Source organism: Denticeps clupeoides, unplaced genomic scaffold, assembly GCF_900700375.1.
Source record: "Denticeps clupeoides unplaced genomic scaffold, fDenClu1.1, whole genome shotgun sequence".
Classification (NCBI taxonomy): domain Eukaryota; kingdom Metazoa; phylum Chordata; class Actinopteri; order Clupeiformes; family Denticipitidae; genus Denticeps; species Denticeps clupeoides.
The window spans coordinates 103,496-122,739 of NW_021629695.1; the positions used below are offsets into that span (position 1 = coordinate 103,496).

At 47.5% G+C, this 19,244-nt stretch overlaps 1 protein-coding gene across 1 annotated transcript; it reads right to left on the minus strand.

Annotated features, from left to right (window-relative positions):
- Positions 1–561: 561 nt before the first annotated feature.
- On the minus strand, positions 562–18,328 carry LOC114771757 (patched domain-containing protein 1). The gene is made up of 3 exons (XM_028965103.1): positions 17,538–18,328; positions 16,540–17,020; positions 562–5,132 (listed from the first exon to the last, which is right to left on the minus strand). Exons 1-3 carry the CDS (start codon positions 18,084–18,086, stop codon positions 3,487–3,489), a joined length of 2,676 nt encoding a protein of 891 aa, XP_028820936.1. The 5' UTR covers positions 18,087–18,328; the 3' UTR covers positions 562–3,486.
- Between the last annotated feature and the right edge of the window lie 916 nt (positions 18,329–19,244).

Below are 19,244 nucleotides of genomic sequence, written 5' to 3' on the forward strand. Positions count from 1 at the left end.
TAGCATTCAAGAAAAAAAAACCCACGCACTTCTAATGAATTCAGACCAAAACATTCCATGACGTAATTCTGTTTGCTCTGATCCTCTTTTTTTACAGTCGTTTTATTCCGCTTTTCTTTCCTGGTCGGACACGAATCAGCTTTTGCGTTGTTTATATTCCGGGTTCTGTTTAGTGTCTGCAGTTTTGAACGTACAGGAAGGGACACGCGGGACAGAGGAACCGGCGTCAAATGACAGACCTCTGGAGCCGTCAACAACTTCCTTTGCACTCACCCGACTTCACACCGTTAGCAGAAGGTGTGAAAGACATACACACACACACACACACACATCCAAAAAAAGCCCACTGCAGATGTGTTACGTAACCAGGCAGCAACATCAGGCCTCGCAGGACGCGTCTCCGGGAAGAACCGGATCTTCGCTCCGAACGAGCATCACAGTCCGTTTCGGGCCCCGTCGCGGGTGCTTTGATATGGAAATGAGGGTCTCTGCCTCCGCCCCTGCCTATCTGAGTCATCCGCCCCCCACCGCCACACCCTTCCCCGCCCCTGATCTGCCGCATTGGACGAGCGAGGACCGCCGCAGCACCAGAGTCACAACCGACACGCGTGCTCAACAGCTGTCCCCGTCCTTAGAATGCAGGACGGAACCGCTGATCGTCACAGTGTAGCTGAACAAGATCTCTCTATCACACACACACACACACACACACACACACACTTCACTATACTTCACTGCTGAGGACTGAAGGGTCTCCCGCCAGATGGTGGCATGTCCCACCACACACAACCCGTCCCTTCCTCCGGACAAAAAACGAGATTTGATATACTTCTAATACACAGTAGCAGCATCAGGTGGAGACATACCGACACATAAACACCGAACATCTAGTTCCCATCAGGATCTGCTGAGGACGTCACCATAACTTTGCATGACAGTGCAGCGTGGAAGCAGCTGCGGCTGCAGCACCGGGTGCTTTCAAACGTACCGTTTCTACGCTCTGCAGAATAGCCTCCACACACACAATGCGTCAGCCGAGCAGCCTGGATCCCCCCCATTCCAACTCCTCCCAGAGAATCGTCCCCTCGAACCTTCACTACTCGACAAGACCACTGCGTTATTGCATCTGCAAACGCCATCATTCCATGTCCACCTTCATTGCATGGCCAGATCTTTTAATTGTCATTTACTTGTTTCGATCGTTCGTATTTCTGTTCCTCCCACGGAACCACGGTACGCAGGTGCCAAAATGAAATCTACGCTTCCTCTAACGTGCGAAAGGAAACAGGACATCCCTTGATAAACACGCGCCCAGTGCAATAACCAATGAAAATGCACGGTCCCCTAGGGCCCGGTTTGTCTGTGCATTCTCTCTCCAGGCCCCATAAATAACCTGCATTATTTAAACCTGTATGTATGCACTAGTGTGCGTGTTGTAGTAGTATTTAATTTACGTCCATCAGTTCAATCAATAACTTCTACTCTGCCCTGCCATGCACCCAGCATGCCTTGTGCCTAATGTACAAGCCCGTGGAGGCGGAGTTATGAGCTGGGGTCGATGCAGTGGGTCAGGACTGGGTTTTATGGAATAAAATAATAAAGCAAATCTGTACTGAAAACCTTGCATGTGTTCATCAACACTTTAGCTGAAGCTAAAGCCAAATATTAAGAGCGACCAACCTAGTTTGGCAGAAGGTCAATGATAAGAATGTCTGACCAGCAAGAATTCCCAAGCAGCAAAAGAAAATCCACCAAAAGCTTTAAAAGAACACAGTCTTTTCAGGTAGGTTTATGTGTCACTTTATGTGTAAAAAAAAAAAGCCTTTCAAACAGTCTTTGATCCTTTAATGGAGAGGTAAAGTGCAAGTGGAGCATTTTATTTCTTCTTTTTTTACAAAACCCTACTTGTTTATTACATGACTAAGAGAGCACAGTTGCTTTTGTAGTTCAGCTACAGGTAGTACCTTGTTGTACTGTAGAGCGACGCTGTGCCAGCGATGACCCTCAAGCGAACGTCTCTTCGCTGAACGGAGACGGTGGGGGACGGCGCCCTGCACAGTGTACAAGCCCGTGGTGTGCGGTGTGCCGCGGTGCATTACAAAAGTGAGGCTGACGTACCACGGTTTTATTACTGGCCTACTGAGCTTCGCTTTTCCTCCTTTTTATTTTTTATTTTTTTCTTTATTGCTTTTTTTTTTTTAATATAATAAAAATCTTTTAAAAAATGTCGTCGGGTTGTTAGAAAAATAGAAAAAGTATTCACAAGTATTTTACACGATATTCCGATGTTTTCTGACCATCATTATCCATGTGACAGAAGGGGTAAGAGTTTCGCCTAACGCGGTGATAAACATTGGAACACTTCGAAGACACAGCCAAAAAAATAAATTAAAAAATTGTCAATGCACATTTAAGTAGAGACATGCATACATACAGTAGAGTGCCATGCGTGTACAATCATTTTGGGAAATATATGATTAAAGCTTGCAATTTTTTTTTTATTTCCATTTCATGCCATTTAGCTATAAAGAAATGGTTGTTGCAAAATGTGGCAGGATTGTAATTGAACGGGTCCCAAAAGCCCCTTATATTCCATTTCACTGATTGGGTCACAGGGAAACAGTTATATGTATAGAAATATGGTTTTGATTGCTAAAATGCATTGGAACAGGCGAAGACAGCTGAAAAGATGGATTTGAGATTTCTTTTCCACTTATGCAGGAATTACTGCTCAGCATTTCACAGCAATATGGACACAGCGACCTATGAACATCTCAAGACCTGATCTAGAGACGTGTTGACCTAAAGAATGGTTTATTCATATGAAAAGCCACATGCATAACCTGTATTTGCAACGGCAGGTGTCCTGTTTTTTGGTCCAAACGTATCTACATTTCTCAGAATAGCCACCCTGGTGACAAAAGGAATCTTTGGAAAGACAACGTCATACTGAACACGCACCCAAGTGATTGAAAAGAACGACCCACACACATCACTGGTAACGGACGATAACACTTACAGTAGGTGAGCCGGTTAAAAACGGCAACAAAAAAAAAAAGCTGCCCGTTGACCGAAATCGGCTGCGTCACAAGGTGGACAAAAGGGGACGAGCGGCCGGGACACGCGTCCATTAACGGGAGCAACTGCGCCAGTAGAGTCTTGGTCACGCACCGCCTCCGGCGGCTACCGGCCGGTTTTTCACCGCCGCTACGTGACCAGGAACGCGAAGCAGCTACATTCGACCCCCGCCACGGTCGGCCTCGGCCACGCCGCTTGTGCAGGACGTTCCTCCAGACCATCTGCTGGGATCTTCTGCTCAGCGTCTGGTCACGTCCATCCCTGCTCATATTGTGCTCGCACGCTTCGCCACGATTCAGCATTCTAGCGTTTTCCGAATTGAGTGGCAAGACGTTCCATCTACTGGTGGTTTTTGGTTGATGCTACGCGCAGAATGCTGTCGGACGTTGGAGATCATGGAGCGGAAGCTCAGACGTTAGTCACGTGGTCGGGGTTCTCCCGGACCTCGATGCACTCGATCTCCTCGCGCTCGCGCTCCCGCTCTTTCCGCTTGGCCCGCTTCTTCTTCTTGTGCCGCTTTTTGGACGGCGGGAAGAAGGTCAAGAAGACGGGCAGGATGACGAAGCAGTGCAGCACCGTGCAGCCGGTGGTCAGCAGGGAGCACTTGAACAGCGTGTAGGTCAGGTTGGAAGGCACGAACAGCAGGGGCATCATCCCGACCACGAAGCAGGACGCGTTCTGCAAAATGGCCGCCCCGTGCTCCTCCAGCGAGATCTTGATGCACTGGGTCCTGGTGTGCTCGGTGGCGAGTACGAACGTGTAAAGGTGGGGCGCACAGTGATCCATCGCAAAGTTGAGCGTGTAAATAAGGCACAGGATTGAAATGCTGTCCATGTCTACATTCCATAACGTCATCAGGCCGAGCACCCCCAGCTCCACAGACGTGACGGTCAGGATCAGCCAGAAGTTCCCCAGGGGGTTGATGACCAGGAAGAACGTGAGGACGAGGACGGTGAGGACGCTGAAGCCTGACGTCAGGATGGGTGAGATGACGGAGGAGCTGTAGCGGTCCATGAAGACGAAGGTGGGGTTGAAGACGATGAACTTGATGCTGTTGATGAGCGACAGGGGCCGCAGCCGCTCCAGCAGCTCCACCACCTCCTCGCGGGTCTTTTCTGTCGTTCTGGCCACCAGATACATCCTGGAGGCAATGATCTCATACTCCTCCCCCTTCTTGGAGAAGATGATGTCATCATTGAAGTGCTGATACTCGGGGCTCTTCAAAAAGGACGTCTTGAGAACGTTTATGAAATCGCTTTTGTTCGACGCACTCATGTTCACCACCTTCAGGTAGTGGAAGTAATTGTCTATCCAGGAGATCTTATTAAATCCATGGCCAAGGGTCTTGAGGTGCTCCTGCACAGTGGCGTTCCAGTACTCGATGGGCTCGTATATGTAGAAGCCAATCACCGGGCTGTAGTTGCTGAAGTACCTCTGCTGGGTGAGGGCGTAGGACACGCTGGGCGAGTTGCTGGCCAGCAGGTTGACCACGTTGGACCCGTCGCTGATTTGTAAGCATCCCATGAAGGAGAACGAGGCGTAAATCAGATACAGAATCACCACGAAGGGTTTCACGTAGGTGTTGGTAATCCACTCCGTGTAATGCTCCCGCAGGAAGTGCTGGATGAAATGGTTCTGGTAGGGCACGCTGTCGTGATGGGTCAAGAGGTCGTGCCCGTCGCTCATCATGGTTTTGAACCACGTGGGCTGTCTGTCCAGGTATTCCACAGAGGGTATCTTGCAGCAAAACACACTGTGGTACCGGTTCTGCTCAAGCTGGCCTGCAAACACCAGGCAAGAGCCGTAGAAGGAGAAGACATAGAAGTAGTTCACCAGGATGGCCACGCACATGCTCTGGCAGAAGATCTTCACCGACTCGATGTTGGTGAAGGGGCTGGCGCCCATTCCGAACGTGATGATATAAAGTGAGCTGGTCATGGTGTAGCACACCATCACATCAGCAAAGGCGTCCGCAACCCTTTCTTTGAAGGGCAGGTTCTCCCTGGTTCTTCTCCAGCCAGCCAGGAGCTCAAACACTCCTTTGGTCCCGTGACCTGCCAGAAACAAGAGAGGAAGCTTTAACTGCTGGTACACTGAGCCTTTTGTTCCACAGCTCCAATATTTCAACACATACATTCCTAAGGGGAGGACGCAGAGGACATAGAGACATAGAGACAACCGATCTTCTGTGGAGCAGTTCAAAGTAGAGGTAGAAAAAGATTTCTTTTTTATTTGCCAGTTTGTACAGGATGTGCATCAAGAGTTCAGACCTTTTCAACCAAATTCCTCTGAACGTTTCACTCATTTGGAGCAATAACCCGTTTGGAGCGGACCCGCAATCAGAAGGTTGCCGGTTCGAATCCCGATCCGACAAGGTTCCACCGAGGTCCCCTTGATGAAGGTCCCGTCCCCACACGCTGCTCCCCGGGCGCCTGTCATGGTGCCCACTGCTCACCGAGGGTGACGGTTAAAAGCAGAGAAGCAATTTCCTTCGGGATTAATAAAAGTTTTTAAAATAAATATCTATGAATGACTGTGGTCATTTTGAGGTGCTTCTTTAAATTTTTCCAGATGTATAAATTTGCCAAACACAGTGTTCCTATAGAATACCCAGATACATACTAAATACACCATATTCAATGTAATTGGTTCATGTTTCATATTTCAGAAGATAAAATGTTTATTATTCACGTTAATAAAATAAAACTGCTTTGATTTCTCACTGTTGCTATAAAAAAAGAAAGATCCCAGAATGCTGCTTTCTACAGGGTGGTGGAAAGGACAGTAAATCAGTGGGACAGGAGTGAATACATGAATAAATATTCAGACCCATAGTGTACTTAATTCACTTCTAAATAAAGAACAGCTGAATCAAAAAAAACTTCTTATTATGCGATACAAATTATGAGTGAGGTGAATGACAAAATAAATCATAGCCATGTGTTTCTTTTTATATCCAGGGCAAAACATTCTGGGAATTCTGGGGACATATTTCCGTGTTATGCGCACGCTTTCTACCCATCGGACCACCCAAGCCACCGTGTCTCCTTCTCATCCAGAGTCAGAGCGACGCCTCGGAGTTCAAACCCCCATCTGCTTTGAAGCGTCCCAGCAGCCCCTTCTCCGCAGTGTAGCCTCCAGGTAAATATCTTATTCCAAATGATGTCGAGCTTCGGCGGAGCGGCCCATTACGGATCATCCTCGGAGCGGTGCAAATCCGCGGAGGACCGTGGCCTGTTCCTTGGAGGCCTCGGCGAACATCTCAATGCTCCTTCTTTTTTTATCTAGTGAAGGTAAATTAACGATCGCGTTTAAGCAATTAATGCACCGAGAAGCACTAGGACGGCGGTTGCAGCCGGAAATTCCTCTTGTGACAGTCCGCACTGGCGACGAATACGTCATCATTACTTCGGATGCTAATTTGACTGGGAATTCGTTAGGCTTTTTTTTCCGGGGGAAGCGTGGGGACGAAGGACGTGGGCGGGTCCTAAAGCATTCCGCGTCACCGGTCCGTCTGGCTTCGGATGAATCATCGCCGGCGCATAATTTAATATTACTGCACCGGTCAACATGGGCGCCTGTGCTGCGCCTTGCAAAACACTCCGGCCATTCCGATGGTGCAGAAGAACCTACGGACCCAAAACACTGATAAAACCATACCAGATCCCACTAGGGTGGCCAAACATGCCCTAAAATACGGAACTGTCCCATACGTCCCAGTCTTTAAATCAACACAGGATGTTGTGATGAACGCAGCAGCATCTCATCCATGTTTAGTAGATTAATAGATTTTCTGGGGTCTAAGACACTAGTGGCAGTCAGAAAGTGAAATGAAATCTGATACACAGCAGCACAGCACATGGTGCACACAGTGAAATTTGTCCTCTGCGTTTAACCCATCACCCTGAGTGAGCAGTGGGCAGCCATGACAGGCGCCCGGGGAGCAGCGTGTGGGGACGGTGCTTTGCTCAGTGGCACCTCAGTGGCACCTTGGTGGATCGGGATTCGAACCGGCAACCTTCTGATTACGGGGCCACTTCCTTAACCGCTAGGCCACTTCCTTGCCCCAGTGGTTCAAATTGAGTCTCCTAGTGCAGGGTGGAGAGGCATGATAACATTTAGGAAAATGTCTAGTGAAATGAAGTAATGAATGGTAATAACCACTGTCCTGTGTCCTGTATTTTTCTGCACGACTTGTACCTACATACCAGCAAGACGGAAGGCCAGGAATGATCTAGCGGCTTTTTATTTCCTCTGTTTATCTAATACACAGCTCCTGGGGGAGAAAGACTTGCTCAAATATTCATGCTGGAAATGTCGGAATCACAGGTTTTGAAAAACGTCTGTCACGGCTCCTCACCGTAATGAGGAGAAAACGGAGCGGGGGAAACCGGGGAATTTAGATGAAAATAACATTTTATTCAGGCCACTCTTGACTCGCATCACTTCTCTGTCACAGAATATGCAAATGAGCCGGAAACCTGGCACTGGTGGGCGAGAAAAACACCAGATTACGCCAAGAGGTCATGAATTTCTACGCCTTTTTTATTCTTTTTTTTACACACAGCGAGACAAGGTTGGCGATCTCGTGAAAATAAAGCGGCCATGTGACTGCCTGATCCTGCTGCAAGATGTAATTAAAGTACATTAATTATTAATTCATAGTAAGTAGTTTGTTAATGTACATCACATGCAGATAACATGTGCAACAGATGCAAGCCTGCATTTCTAATGCCTGCTAACTCGATTGTGATTGACTGTTGAGCCCAGTCCTGGAGTGCAAGTGCATCATGGGAAGAGGTTCGCCAAGATAACAAAGCTGAAGCAGCATTTGGGAACAGTGTCCAAGTATCCATTTTAGGCCTATTTCTATTACAATATTAAAAATGATCACATTTTTATTGTCATTTCAATCTTGCAGTACTAAAGAAAATATTTTCCATATCTGCTTGCAAATTTGTATATCTTGAAATTTCAATACTTATTTTTGTGCAAATGACTATATACACACACACACATTTACATTTACATTTACAGCATTTACCAGACGCCCTTATCCAGAGCGACTTACAATCAGTAGTTACAGGGACAGTCCCCCCCTGGATACACTCGGGGTTAAGTGTCTTGCTCAGGGACACAATGGTAGTAAGTGGGGTTTGAACCTGGGTCTTCTGGTTCATAGGCGAGTGTGTTACCCACTAGGCTACTACTAGGCTACTACCACCCTCACACACCCACACATACATACATATACTGTATATATTTTACTACACATCATGAATGAGGGTGAATTTTGTGACGGTGATTATTCTTTATCATGACAGAATATTTTTTGTGACAACGACATACTCAACCAAAGGACACGAGAAAACCTCAGTAATGCCATACACCGGAACATCTGACAAGGTCCAAAGCCCTTTCAAGGACCAAGGGGACCTGACAGAACCAACTACGGAGAAAAGATTTAAGCACCACATGAAACATAACCCCTGGACTAGTGTGAGATGATGGTGGTGTTAGTATTAAAGCGCTTTGTCCTCATCTGTCATGTGCTCGCCAGGACGGCGGGGACAGATTTTAGGACACGGCGGTGCGCTCCCTCTCCAGGCGAGCGGCTTATTTTGTCACCGGCCAACGTGATCCAGACGTCTGGCCTGTTTTCCGGCGGACGCCGGGGAGGCGCGTCTCCCGAGTAGCCGGCTGGGAAATGAGAGGTTGTACTTCATGTGCCGGAGAGGGCAGTTTGTCATCGGGCTATAATAAAGGGACCTGTGTGTCCCCCAAATCCCCGAATCCCCAAATTGCAGGGCTGCTGAGTCATTAAACAAAATTACAGGTTCGAAACTTCGGTGGCACAGAGGCAGGAAGCACGTGGACATTCTGAAGGAGGACAAAGTCACAGTTGTTATGAGCGCTGTTGTTGAGTAACGTGTAGATTAATAAAGATGGATTCCGTCCTAAAAACTGGACAGGGCACTAGCGCATCTGAAGGTGATCCCAGTCATACGGAAACGTGCCAAGGCCAATTTATCTTCGTAACTCAGTTCCTGGATTCCTGATATTACGCAGTCCATGTTCCATCAGACTATATAGATGAAATCAATGGAAAATTCACATTTTAAAAGCATTAATCCCGTCAGAAATGTCCAATCCATCTAAATGAAATTGTATTTTAGAACTCCTAGCTACTTATAGGATACCTGATAATAAAGCCCGCATGAAATGTGCTACCTGTCGGCGACTCGTACAGCGTGCTCGTGGCCGCCGAGCGTATGAGGTGGGAAGACGCGCTTGGTCCTGAAGCAGCGGCACGACAGCAGTAGATTTTTTTGCTTAATTCTTGAAGTGAACAGCATCCCGACATTAAAATAGCACAACTCTACAAAGCCCTGTTGAATGCGGTCAGCAAGGCATGCTTCCCCGTCACCGGCTCATCACTGCCGGTTCCAGCCCATACAAACTCCACCCGTTCCAGTCCCATACACTACATTTTACTGCGTTCATCTGCATTCATCGTCATAATGTGTTGTTGTTATTGTTGTTGCTATTGTTATTATTATTGTTGTTTGCATGCGGCCCCACCCCCATTAATCTGTATTCATCATCATAATGTGTTGTTGTTATTAATGTTGTTTGCATGCACCCCAACCCTCGTTCATCTGTATTCATCGTCATAATGTGTTGTTTTTATTGTTCTTGTTATTATTATTGTTGTTTGCATGCGGCCCCACCCCCGTTCATCTGTATTCATCGTCATAATGTGTTGTTGTTATTGTTGATGTTATTGTTGTTATTGTTGCTGTTGTTATGGTTGTTGTTATTGTTGTTTGCATGCGCCCCCACCCCCCGATCATCTGCATTCATCGTCATAATGTGTTGTTGTATTGTTGATGTTATTGTTGATGTTTATTGGTTGCTGTTGTTATGGTTGTTGTTATTGTTGTTTGCATGTGCCCCCACCCCCGATCATCTGCATTCATCGTCATAATGTGTTGTTGTTATTGTTGATGTTATTGTTGTTATTGTTGCTGTTGTTATGATTGTTGTTATTGTTGTTTGCATGCGCCCCCACCCCCGATCATCTGCATTCATCGTCATAATGTGTTGTTGTTATTGTTGTTGCTATTGTTATTATTATTGTTGTTTGCATGCGGCCCCACCCCCATTAATCTGTATTCATCGTCATAATGTGTTGTTGTTATTGTCATTGTTATTGTTGTTTGCATGCACCCCAACCCCCGTTCATCTGTATTCATCGTCATAATGTGTTGTTGTTATTAATGTTGTTTGCATGCGGCCCCACCCCCGTTCATCTGCATTCATCGTCATAATGTGTTGTTGTTATTGTTGATGTTATTGTTGTTATTGTTGCTGTTGTTATGATTGTTGTTATTGTTGTTTGCATGCGCCCCCACCCCCGATCATCTGCATTCATTGTCATAATGTGTTGTTGTTATTGTTATTGTTGTTTGCATGCGGCCCCACCCCCATTAATCTGTATTCATCGTCATAATGTGTTGTTGTTATTGTTGATGTTATTGTTGTTATTGTTGCTGTTGTTATGGTTGTTGTTATTGTTGTTTGCATGCGCCCCCACCCCCGATCATCTGCATTCATCGTCATAATGTGTTGTTGTTATTAATGTTGTTTGCATGCGGCCCCACCCCCGTTCATCTGTATTCATCGTCATAATGTTTTGTTGTTATTGTTGATGTTATTGTTGTTATTGTTGCTGTTGTTATTGTTGCTGTTGTTATGGTTGTTGTTATTAATGTTGTTTGCATGCGCCCCCACCCCCGATCATCTGCATTCATCGTCATAATGTGTTGTTGTTATTGTTGCTGTTGTTATTGTTGCTGTTGTTATGGTTGTTGTTATTGTTGTTTGCATGCGCCCCCACCCCCGTTCATCGTCATAATGTGTTGCATTTAGTTCAGAAAGAGGCTAACTGTGTCATGCAAGTTGTTTTTGCCAACTGTCTCCTGGTAAATAGTAAAGAAATGAAGCTGATTTGTTGTGGAGATCTGCTGTGGAGCGAAGCACCGTCAGCAGCTCAGCCAGAACTGTATGTTTAATCGCAGGCCGTATTTTAAAGTGGTTATGCATCGCTCATTTTTGTCCAGGCAAGTTCGTGCGCATTTCGTACTAAGACATATTGCGGCCCGTTCATTATTAGGTTTTATGGCGGGTGTGTTTACAGCAGCACCGGCTGGTGGGCTGTTGAGCTGTAGGCTTTTAAAGCCATTAAAACCAGTTGATTCCTCTTCCCCACGAAACAACACACACACACACACACACACACACACACAAGACAGCAAGAATGGAAGGCCAATCTTGTAATACAACATTTAGATGAGTGCCTCATTTTTCAGCTCGGACAGATAAATCTATAGAGGGGGAACGCACTGCAGTTTCCAATGGCCCCCAATTAAAACGGATGAAATGGAAAAGCCACTACTTTTTCTACCTGGCGGCTGGTTGTTGTTCAGTTAAACACCACCTTGTTGATTTAAACCGCATTTCAGTTGCCATTTCACTGCTGGCATGGCAACTCCAACATAACCAAATGGCAAAGCTATGGGCACAAATTTCCACATGCATGAGTTGTGGACTCATTCACCAGTTCCAGAGCACTGATAACCAGCACTTAGGTGTTGGTAGAGGGCGTGGTTGTGTATGAGGAGTAAGGGAGGCTGCGCAACGCCTGGGCGTGTTACATTTTAACAAGAGAGGCTTAAAGTCATCCAGAATGATCCAAAAAGAAGGGTGTCCCTACTACAGGCTCCTCCCCTTTTAAAAATTTCTGGTCATCAGAAATAACAACGCAACAAAACACCTACAGTACAGGCCAAAAGTTTAGACACCTTCTCATTCAACGTGTTTTCTTTATTTTCTTGACCATTTACGTTGGTAGATTCTCACTGAAGGCATCTAAACTATGAATGAACACATGTGGAGTTCTGTACTTAACAAAAAGTGGAGACCTGGCCTCCACAGTCACCGGACCTGAACCCAATCCAGATGGTTTGGGGTGAGCTGGACCAACAAGTGCTAAAAACCTCCTGGAACTCCTTCAAGACTGTTGGAGAAGCATTTCAGGTGACGACCTCTTGAAGCTCATCGAGAGAATGCCAAGAGTGTGTAAAGCAGTAATCAGAGCAAAGAAACTAGAATATAAAACATGTTTTCACTTATTTCACCTTTTTTTGTTAAGTACAGAACTCCACATGTGTTCATTCATAGTTTTGGTGCCTTCAGTGAGAATCTACCAACGTAAATGGTCATGAAGGTAAAGGAAACACGTTGGATGAGAAGGTGTCTCCAAACTTTTGGCCTGTACTATATATACCACATATACACCTAAAAAACGTAAGTGATGACACAACTTAACGGGTCCTCTGCTTTTAACCCATCACCCTCAGTGAGCAGCCATCAGAAGCAACCGGAGAGCAGCGTGTGGGGATAGTACATTGCTTTGTACTGGATTTGATCTGGCAACCTTCCGATTAAGGTTCTGTTTCCTTACCCTCTAGGCCACCACTGCCCCATCGGATCTTAATGAACCAATTGAGAGATTTCTACGATGGGCATTTTAATGCACTCGTGTAAGTCACTCTGGATAAGGGCATTTGCCAAACGCTGAAAATGTTAACAAAAATGCAAAAGAATATCTACATTACCAAACGTTGTTACCAAACATGAGCCATGTGCTGCACTTTATATACGACACAAGAGAGAGTATCACCTAAAACATGCAGTTTAAAAATAGTCCGGTCTTTCTACCCTGACTTTAGGGTCGCCCAAAGGTTCCGAACTGGGTCCCTTCTGCATTCTCAGTACCCACCGTGACAATGCTGGTGGCTTAATGGCATGTAATATGTAACGGTTGACGGCGTTGGTGATAAGTAGCTCGCCCGTAATACCCCTAATCTCTTCCAGAGGACTTTTCTCCCCTCCTAGCACAGCAGCAAATCAATAGCGCTCGTTCAGAACGGGCTGTTCCTCTCGCCCCCCCCCCCGACACTGTCATTTTTTACGCAGCATTGTGCGGCCTGCGTGCGGATTGAGGCTGCGGCTGACATTGGTTTCCCCGCTGCACATTGAGAGGGTTGGCCATGACCAGGCACATTGGTGTGTGCGTGGGGGGAATCTCAAGCAGACAGGCAGATGCGCGCCTCATGCTGCTCTCCAGGCTGTGGGCCTTAATGAGCTGGATCAATGGCGCTGACATGCCAGGGAGGGGCTACGGAAGGGACATGGGCTTCTGCGTCTACACGCCGGCGAATGTGCCGAAAACACACAAATGCATACACATACGCGACACATATGCAAAGACACACATTAACGAATGCAGAAGCACGCCCACACGTATGTTCTGGACACAATGCATGTATACTCGCATGCATCGACACACATATGCATGCATCCATGCATGCACAGACATATGCACAAAAATGCACTTTCAAATGTCTTCTAAACACACATATGTAAACATATTTGCAAGCATGTGCTATCACAGACATGTATGCTTGCACAGACATACACATGCACATGTCCTCTAAACACACACATGTAAACATACATGCACGTGTGTGAACACCAGCATGCATGCATGCTTGCACACAAATGAATGTGCCGCACACTGAGAGCTATTTCACTTGCTGTGGAAATTGACTCGAGGTTGGTGGCGGCTCTGTGTGGGAATCGACTTGCTGATGTCACGCTTAACACTAAAGCAGAAATGAGTGCGTCTGATTGGCTCTCATGGTTGGCTTTCATGACTGATTGACCGGGCTGCTTAAAAAAATGACATATGCATGCGGCATCTAAAATATGACAGATTTCTCACACATGTCGCAGGAAAGGCGCTTCATTACGGCATAATAATCCATCGGCTACATATATAACGTGCTTCTCTAAAGCCGTGTTACAAAAATGAGCCACCTTCTTAAATAAAAGGGGACAGTGTTATGTTTTAGATCTGGGATGTACGTGGGCTTGTCACGATAATGAAATTTCAAACTCGATACCAATACTATAGATAATATAGTATAGTATAGTATAATACTACCCGATAATCAGTACTACTTCCGATACTACAAGGAGAGAAAAAGCAAACCATTTTACTAGAATATTTGCACATACGGCCATTCTTGTAGTTAACTTACTTCAACAGTATTGATCAACTTTACTCTTTACCGTATAAATCGGAGTGATGGCCTTTCAAAGACTGCTCATCTCTGAAACACTTCTTGCAAACGGCCTCGTCCACAACTTTTGGTTTTTCTTGGACGCTCGTCTTGGACAGTGCTCTTGCTTTTTCCATTTTCTAGCTAGCTTGGTGCTGCAAAATGAACACTGTTACCATGTTTAAAGTGCATCTCTCGCGTGTACTTTGGGGGAATTTATGCATCGAGACGCAGTGCCGATCGATATCATATATAACGTTGGATGTGACAGAATGGAGATTTAAGAAAAAATAGAGTACTGAGTTTTGCAACGGTTATAGATCAGTCAGTGGTGCGCCAGGAGCGAGTGAGATAAAATGATTTTACTTTTGTGGCACAAAACCGAATTGAAACTTGTAGACGTGTTCATAAAGAGAGAAAAAGAAAAACCTCATGGCGCGCACGCAATATTTTTCAGCAGATTTTTTATTCGTCACTCAGTACTCATCATGTTTATTTGAAAGCCCTGCAGACCTGGACACCGTAAAACGCATCGGCGTTGGACCGGTTTGGGAGGACCGGTTCCGGACTTTTTCAGTCAGAACCCCCGGGGGACGCCTCGCCACATTGTGGCCAGCGGTGTAGAGCGTCAACATTCATCTTACTCCCGCCGTATAAAATCAATTCCTCCAGATTGTCGTTGTCCAGAAAGTAAAATGCAAAAACGCTGTAAATCAGTCGAAAACTCGCCGTTCAGCCGGTAATTAATCTTCCCGGCCACGCCGGCCTCGCATTAAGGCCGTGGGGGCCTGGCGAAGGCGGATAATTTAAGGCGCACTTTCATTTGGGAAGTGGTCCACGGATACCGTACGGGCCCCCCGCACGTGCGGCAAGGTCAAGCCATAAATCCAGCCTCCACGCTGGCGCGCCCAGATACCGCCGCCGCTAAACCGCGCTGGACTCCGTCCAGTTCAGAGTCAATCCGATTCGTCTTGTTCGGTAACGGAGGGAAAAGGCGGGAACGTTTACGGACGCGTTTAGCAGAATAACATGCGCTAGCCAGCACGCTTGGAAAGACGTTCTACTCGTTTTTTATTCCGCATTTCATGCAATAATTTTATAAATAAATATAATAAAGTGAAGTGATTGTCATGGTGAGACACTGCAGCACAGCACACACAGTGAAACGTGTCCTCTGCATTTAACCATCACCCTGAGTGAGCAGTGGGCGGCCATGACAGGCGCCCGGGGAGCAGTGTGTGGGGACGGTGCTTTGCTCAGTGGCACCTTGGCGTATCGGGATTCGAACCGGCAACCTTCTGATTACGGGGCCGCTTCTTTAACCACTAGGCCACCACTGCCCCAATTTTAATGATAGCGATACCATTTCTAAGCATTGACTTCTAGTCACGTGTACCAAACGGGTTAAATTATTCCGTGGTTTTTAGCGTTACGTGAAATAAGAAACACGAAATGACGGCACATCATCCGGCTGCCGTTTTTCAGCTCTTCCACCAACTTTTGCTGATCTTCATCCAGCCGTAATTGTCCAGTTGACAGTTCGCCGCCGGAACCAGCAGCGCCACCCCTGCACAGTCTGTAGCGAACGAGACAGCTTCCGGCCTAATTGGCGTCCAGGACCGCTGTTGATGGGCCTGAAAGGTCTCCCCGAAGGGCGGAGTCCTGTTCTCACGCCCGTCCACCGCGAATCCGCAATGCAACTTGCAGTGGACAGCACCACAATCAACCGAGAGGACGGGAAAGGACGGGGCTGGATTAACCGTGCTGGATTAACCGCGACAGGATGTTGGTGGACACCTGCTGGACCTTAACGCACGTCAAGCACGCGTTACGTCTCCACGTTCCCTTCAGCAGTAAACCGTCTGGCTCTTTGGTGCGGATTTTGCCAGGTTGTGAACTGGGTCCATGAATCACTTTCCATCGTACGCTGGTGAAATCACCGCGTTCTCTCCACCGATTGGGTCCTTTGTGGTTCCCTCGTTTTTTCCAGATACTCAAGAGCATCTAGAGCATCTCGAAAAACTGATATCATGGTTAAAAAAAAAGGTAAATCTTCAAACTGACTAGTGCAGAAATAAACCATTTTTTTCGTACTCGGTTGAAAGAATATGTTTTAAATGTGGTTATTTGTTAATGAATTCAGCGGGTTGGCCATGGAATCACACACCACGGCACAGATAGGGAGACAATTAAGGTCCCGCTCTCCGGAGTCTTCCAGCAACCATCATAATCCTTCATCTCTTGACAGAAGCAGGGACGCCAAGACACTTACCCATGGCGAAGAAGGGGATCCCGAGCAGCGTGGAGTTGAACTTCCCGTCCGAGATGAAGAAAATCCCTGCTGCAGTCACGTTGGCGATGCAGATGGTGAGGACTCCCAGCAGGCCCAGGAAGGGCTTCCCCCTCAGGCAGTCCCTCATGGAGCTGGAGATGGTGGCGGCCAGGAGCACCAGCACCAGGCTGACCAGCACCTCGTTCTTGGCCAGCAGGCCAGTCTTGTGGAAGTCCCTCCACAGGCTGAAGGAGGTGAGGGACTGGATGTACAGGTCCTCGCTGATGGTGGCCAGCCGGTGGATGAGCTTGCAGAACTCGTTCTCCCACTTTTCTGCAATAACGTCCTGGACCACGGGCCCATGGTTGCGGAGGTAGTACGTGATCTGCACGGCCTTGGCGGCCTTCACCTGCTGCTCTCGGCTGTTGGGGGCAAAGGTCACGCCTCCAAGCTGGTGGCCGATGAAAGACACTCGGCCGTTCTGAAACAGGTCAAACGATGACATTTTATTTTTTCTAAAATTTAAATCATGACATTTGTAACCATTATTGAGAATCTATGCATATGGCATATACAATATATGGACCATATCTTTATATTTGCAATATATAATGTAACACACACACACACACACACATATATATAAAAAAGAGCTGTCAATCAGGATACAGCTATCATCCCTTTTTGAACTTAAAAGTTGAACGTAAAAGTTGCAGGTCGTCCTCTGAGCTGATCAGAAGAGCTTTTCTCAGCCACGGCCCCCACGCACCAATACCAGAGTCAGCACCAGTACCAGTGTCCACTATCAGGGACATCTCCTGTCACAGCATTGCATAAGAGAAGAGGCAGGAATAGATTCCAGGAGGGTCTGTGCCCCCCATTTGCACGCGTGGGGGACGTCGAGGTCCACGTCCGTGCACCACTGGTTGGATTTGGATGAAGAGGAGGTGGGGAGATGATTGCGACACCATGCATGGGCCGTGCTGTGCTCCTCTCACCTTCAGCGTCGTGTTCGGGTAGCCCACCGGCACCCTGGCGAAAGTGCTGTTGGCCAGGACGGCCTGGCGGATGTCCTCGAAGATCGTGACGACGTCGTCCAGCAGGCATCGCTTGTCGCGGTGCGTCATGACGCAGAGGTGCGCGAAAGTGTAATTGAAGCCTTTGTGGTGGACGCGCAGCTCCAGCACCTTCCTGTGGACCTGCAGGACCTGGTCGGCCAGCTCCAGCACGTTGCCGCCGGAGCGGGCGAGCAGGATGAGCCGGCCATATCTGCCCGGGGTGTGCAGGTCCGAGTAGAGCTTGTGCTTGGACTGGTCGATGGGGAACAGGCTGTTGGCGAGGCTGCGCTCGATCTTGGCGAGGCTGTGCGTCGGGGCGACCAGGACCTCCAGGTCCGTCTCGGGCCGGAACCGGCTCAGCACGGTGGAGCCGAAGATGATGGTGAGCACGGCGGGCACGGTGAGGAAGAAGACGGGGTGCCTGCTGACGAACAAGCCGAGCCAGTAGAAGGAAGCTTTCAGCCCTCTGTGCACCACTTGCCGCAGCATCCTCCTCCAGATCCGGCTTGCAGATGCCCCGCTGCTGCCGACATGTGGCTCCGGTGGCCAGAGGCTCGGTCCGTGGGAGAATCCGCGACGCCTCGGTCACATCCCTCCGTCCGCGGCAGGATGCTGAGGAGGAGGAGGACGGCGATGAAGGCGTTACGGTGTCCCCATGTGCCGTGGTCGCGACTGGAGGCGGACTTCCTGCACGCAGTCGGTCGGCGTGTGTGTGTGTGTGTGTGTGTGTGTGTGTGTCCGCGCCTCATGAATGGGCAACGCACACCCCGGCGCTTAAAGCCGTACGCCTGCGACGCGTGGGAACTCGTTATTAATAACCGCATTAATAACTAGCTGCTCGACGGGAGACCAAGCACGACGCAGAGCCACTGTGTTGCTGTATATGAATGAATAGCAAATTTTATTTGTCACATACACAGTCACACACGGTATGAAATGCAGTGAAATGCTGTAGCGACTGCAGTAGACCTAAATATTGCAAAAATATTGCAAGCACATTTACATTTACAGCATTTACCAGACGTCCTTATCCAGAGCAACTTACAGTCAGTAGTGACAGGGACAGTCCCCCCCCTGGAGACACTCAGGGTTAAGTGTCTCGCTCAGGGACACGATGGTAGTAAGTGGGGTTTGAACCTGGGACTTCTGATTCATAGGCGAGTGTGTTACCCGCCAGGCTACTACCACCCAAGTAACAATGAACCAATATGCAAATATGGCAAACATTACCAAATATTACACTTTTTATGTCTTTAACCTAAAACATAAAATATGGGTGAAGGTGTGCAAATGGGTGGGAAAAAAAATTATGATCATCAGTCAGCTGATCGTAATGTCACCTCAGCTTCATTGTTTTGGACTAATTGGACCAGTTGGCAAAGTGATGAACACATAAGAATGTCCAATGTGGCTGTTTTTGTGTTGGTGAGAGGCCCATTTCTATCTCGGTCCTCCACCCTCCCTGAACGGTAGCGATATTAAAAAAAAAAAAAAAGAGGTAAAAATGTGTCCACTAACAACACGATGGTGGGGACGTCTAATCTACAGTATATAAGATGTCCCTGACATTCTGCATATCGGTATTTCTTCTCGTGATGTTGACTCGAATGGCGGCGATCATTTCTGGATCATCGGGGTCTTTTTTTT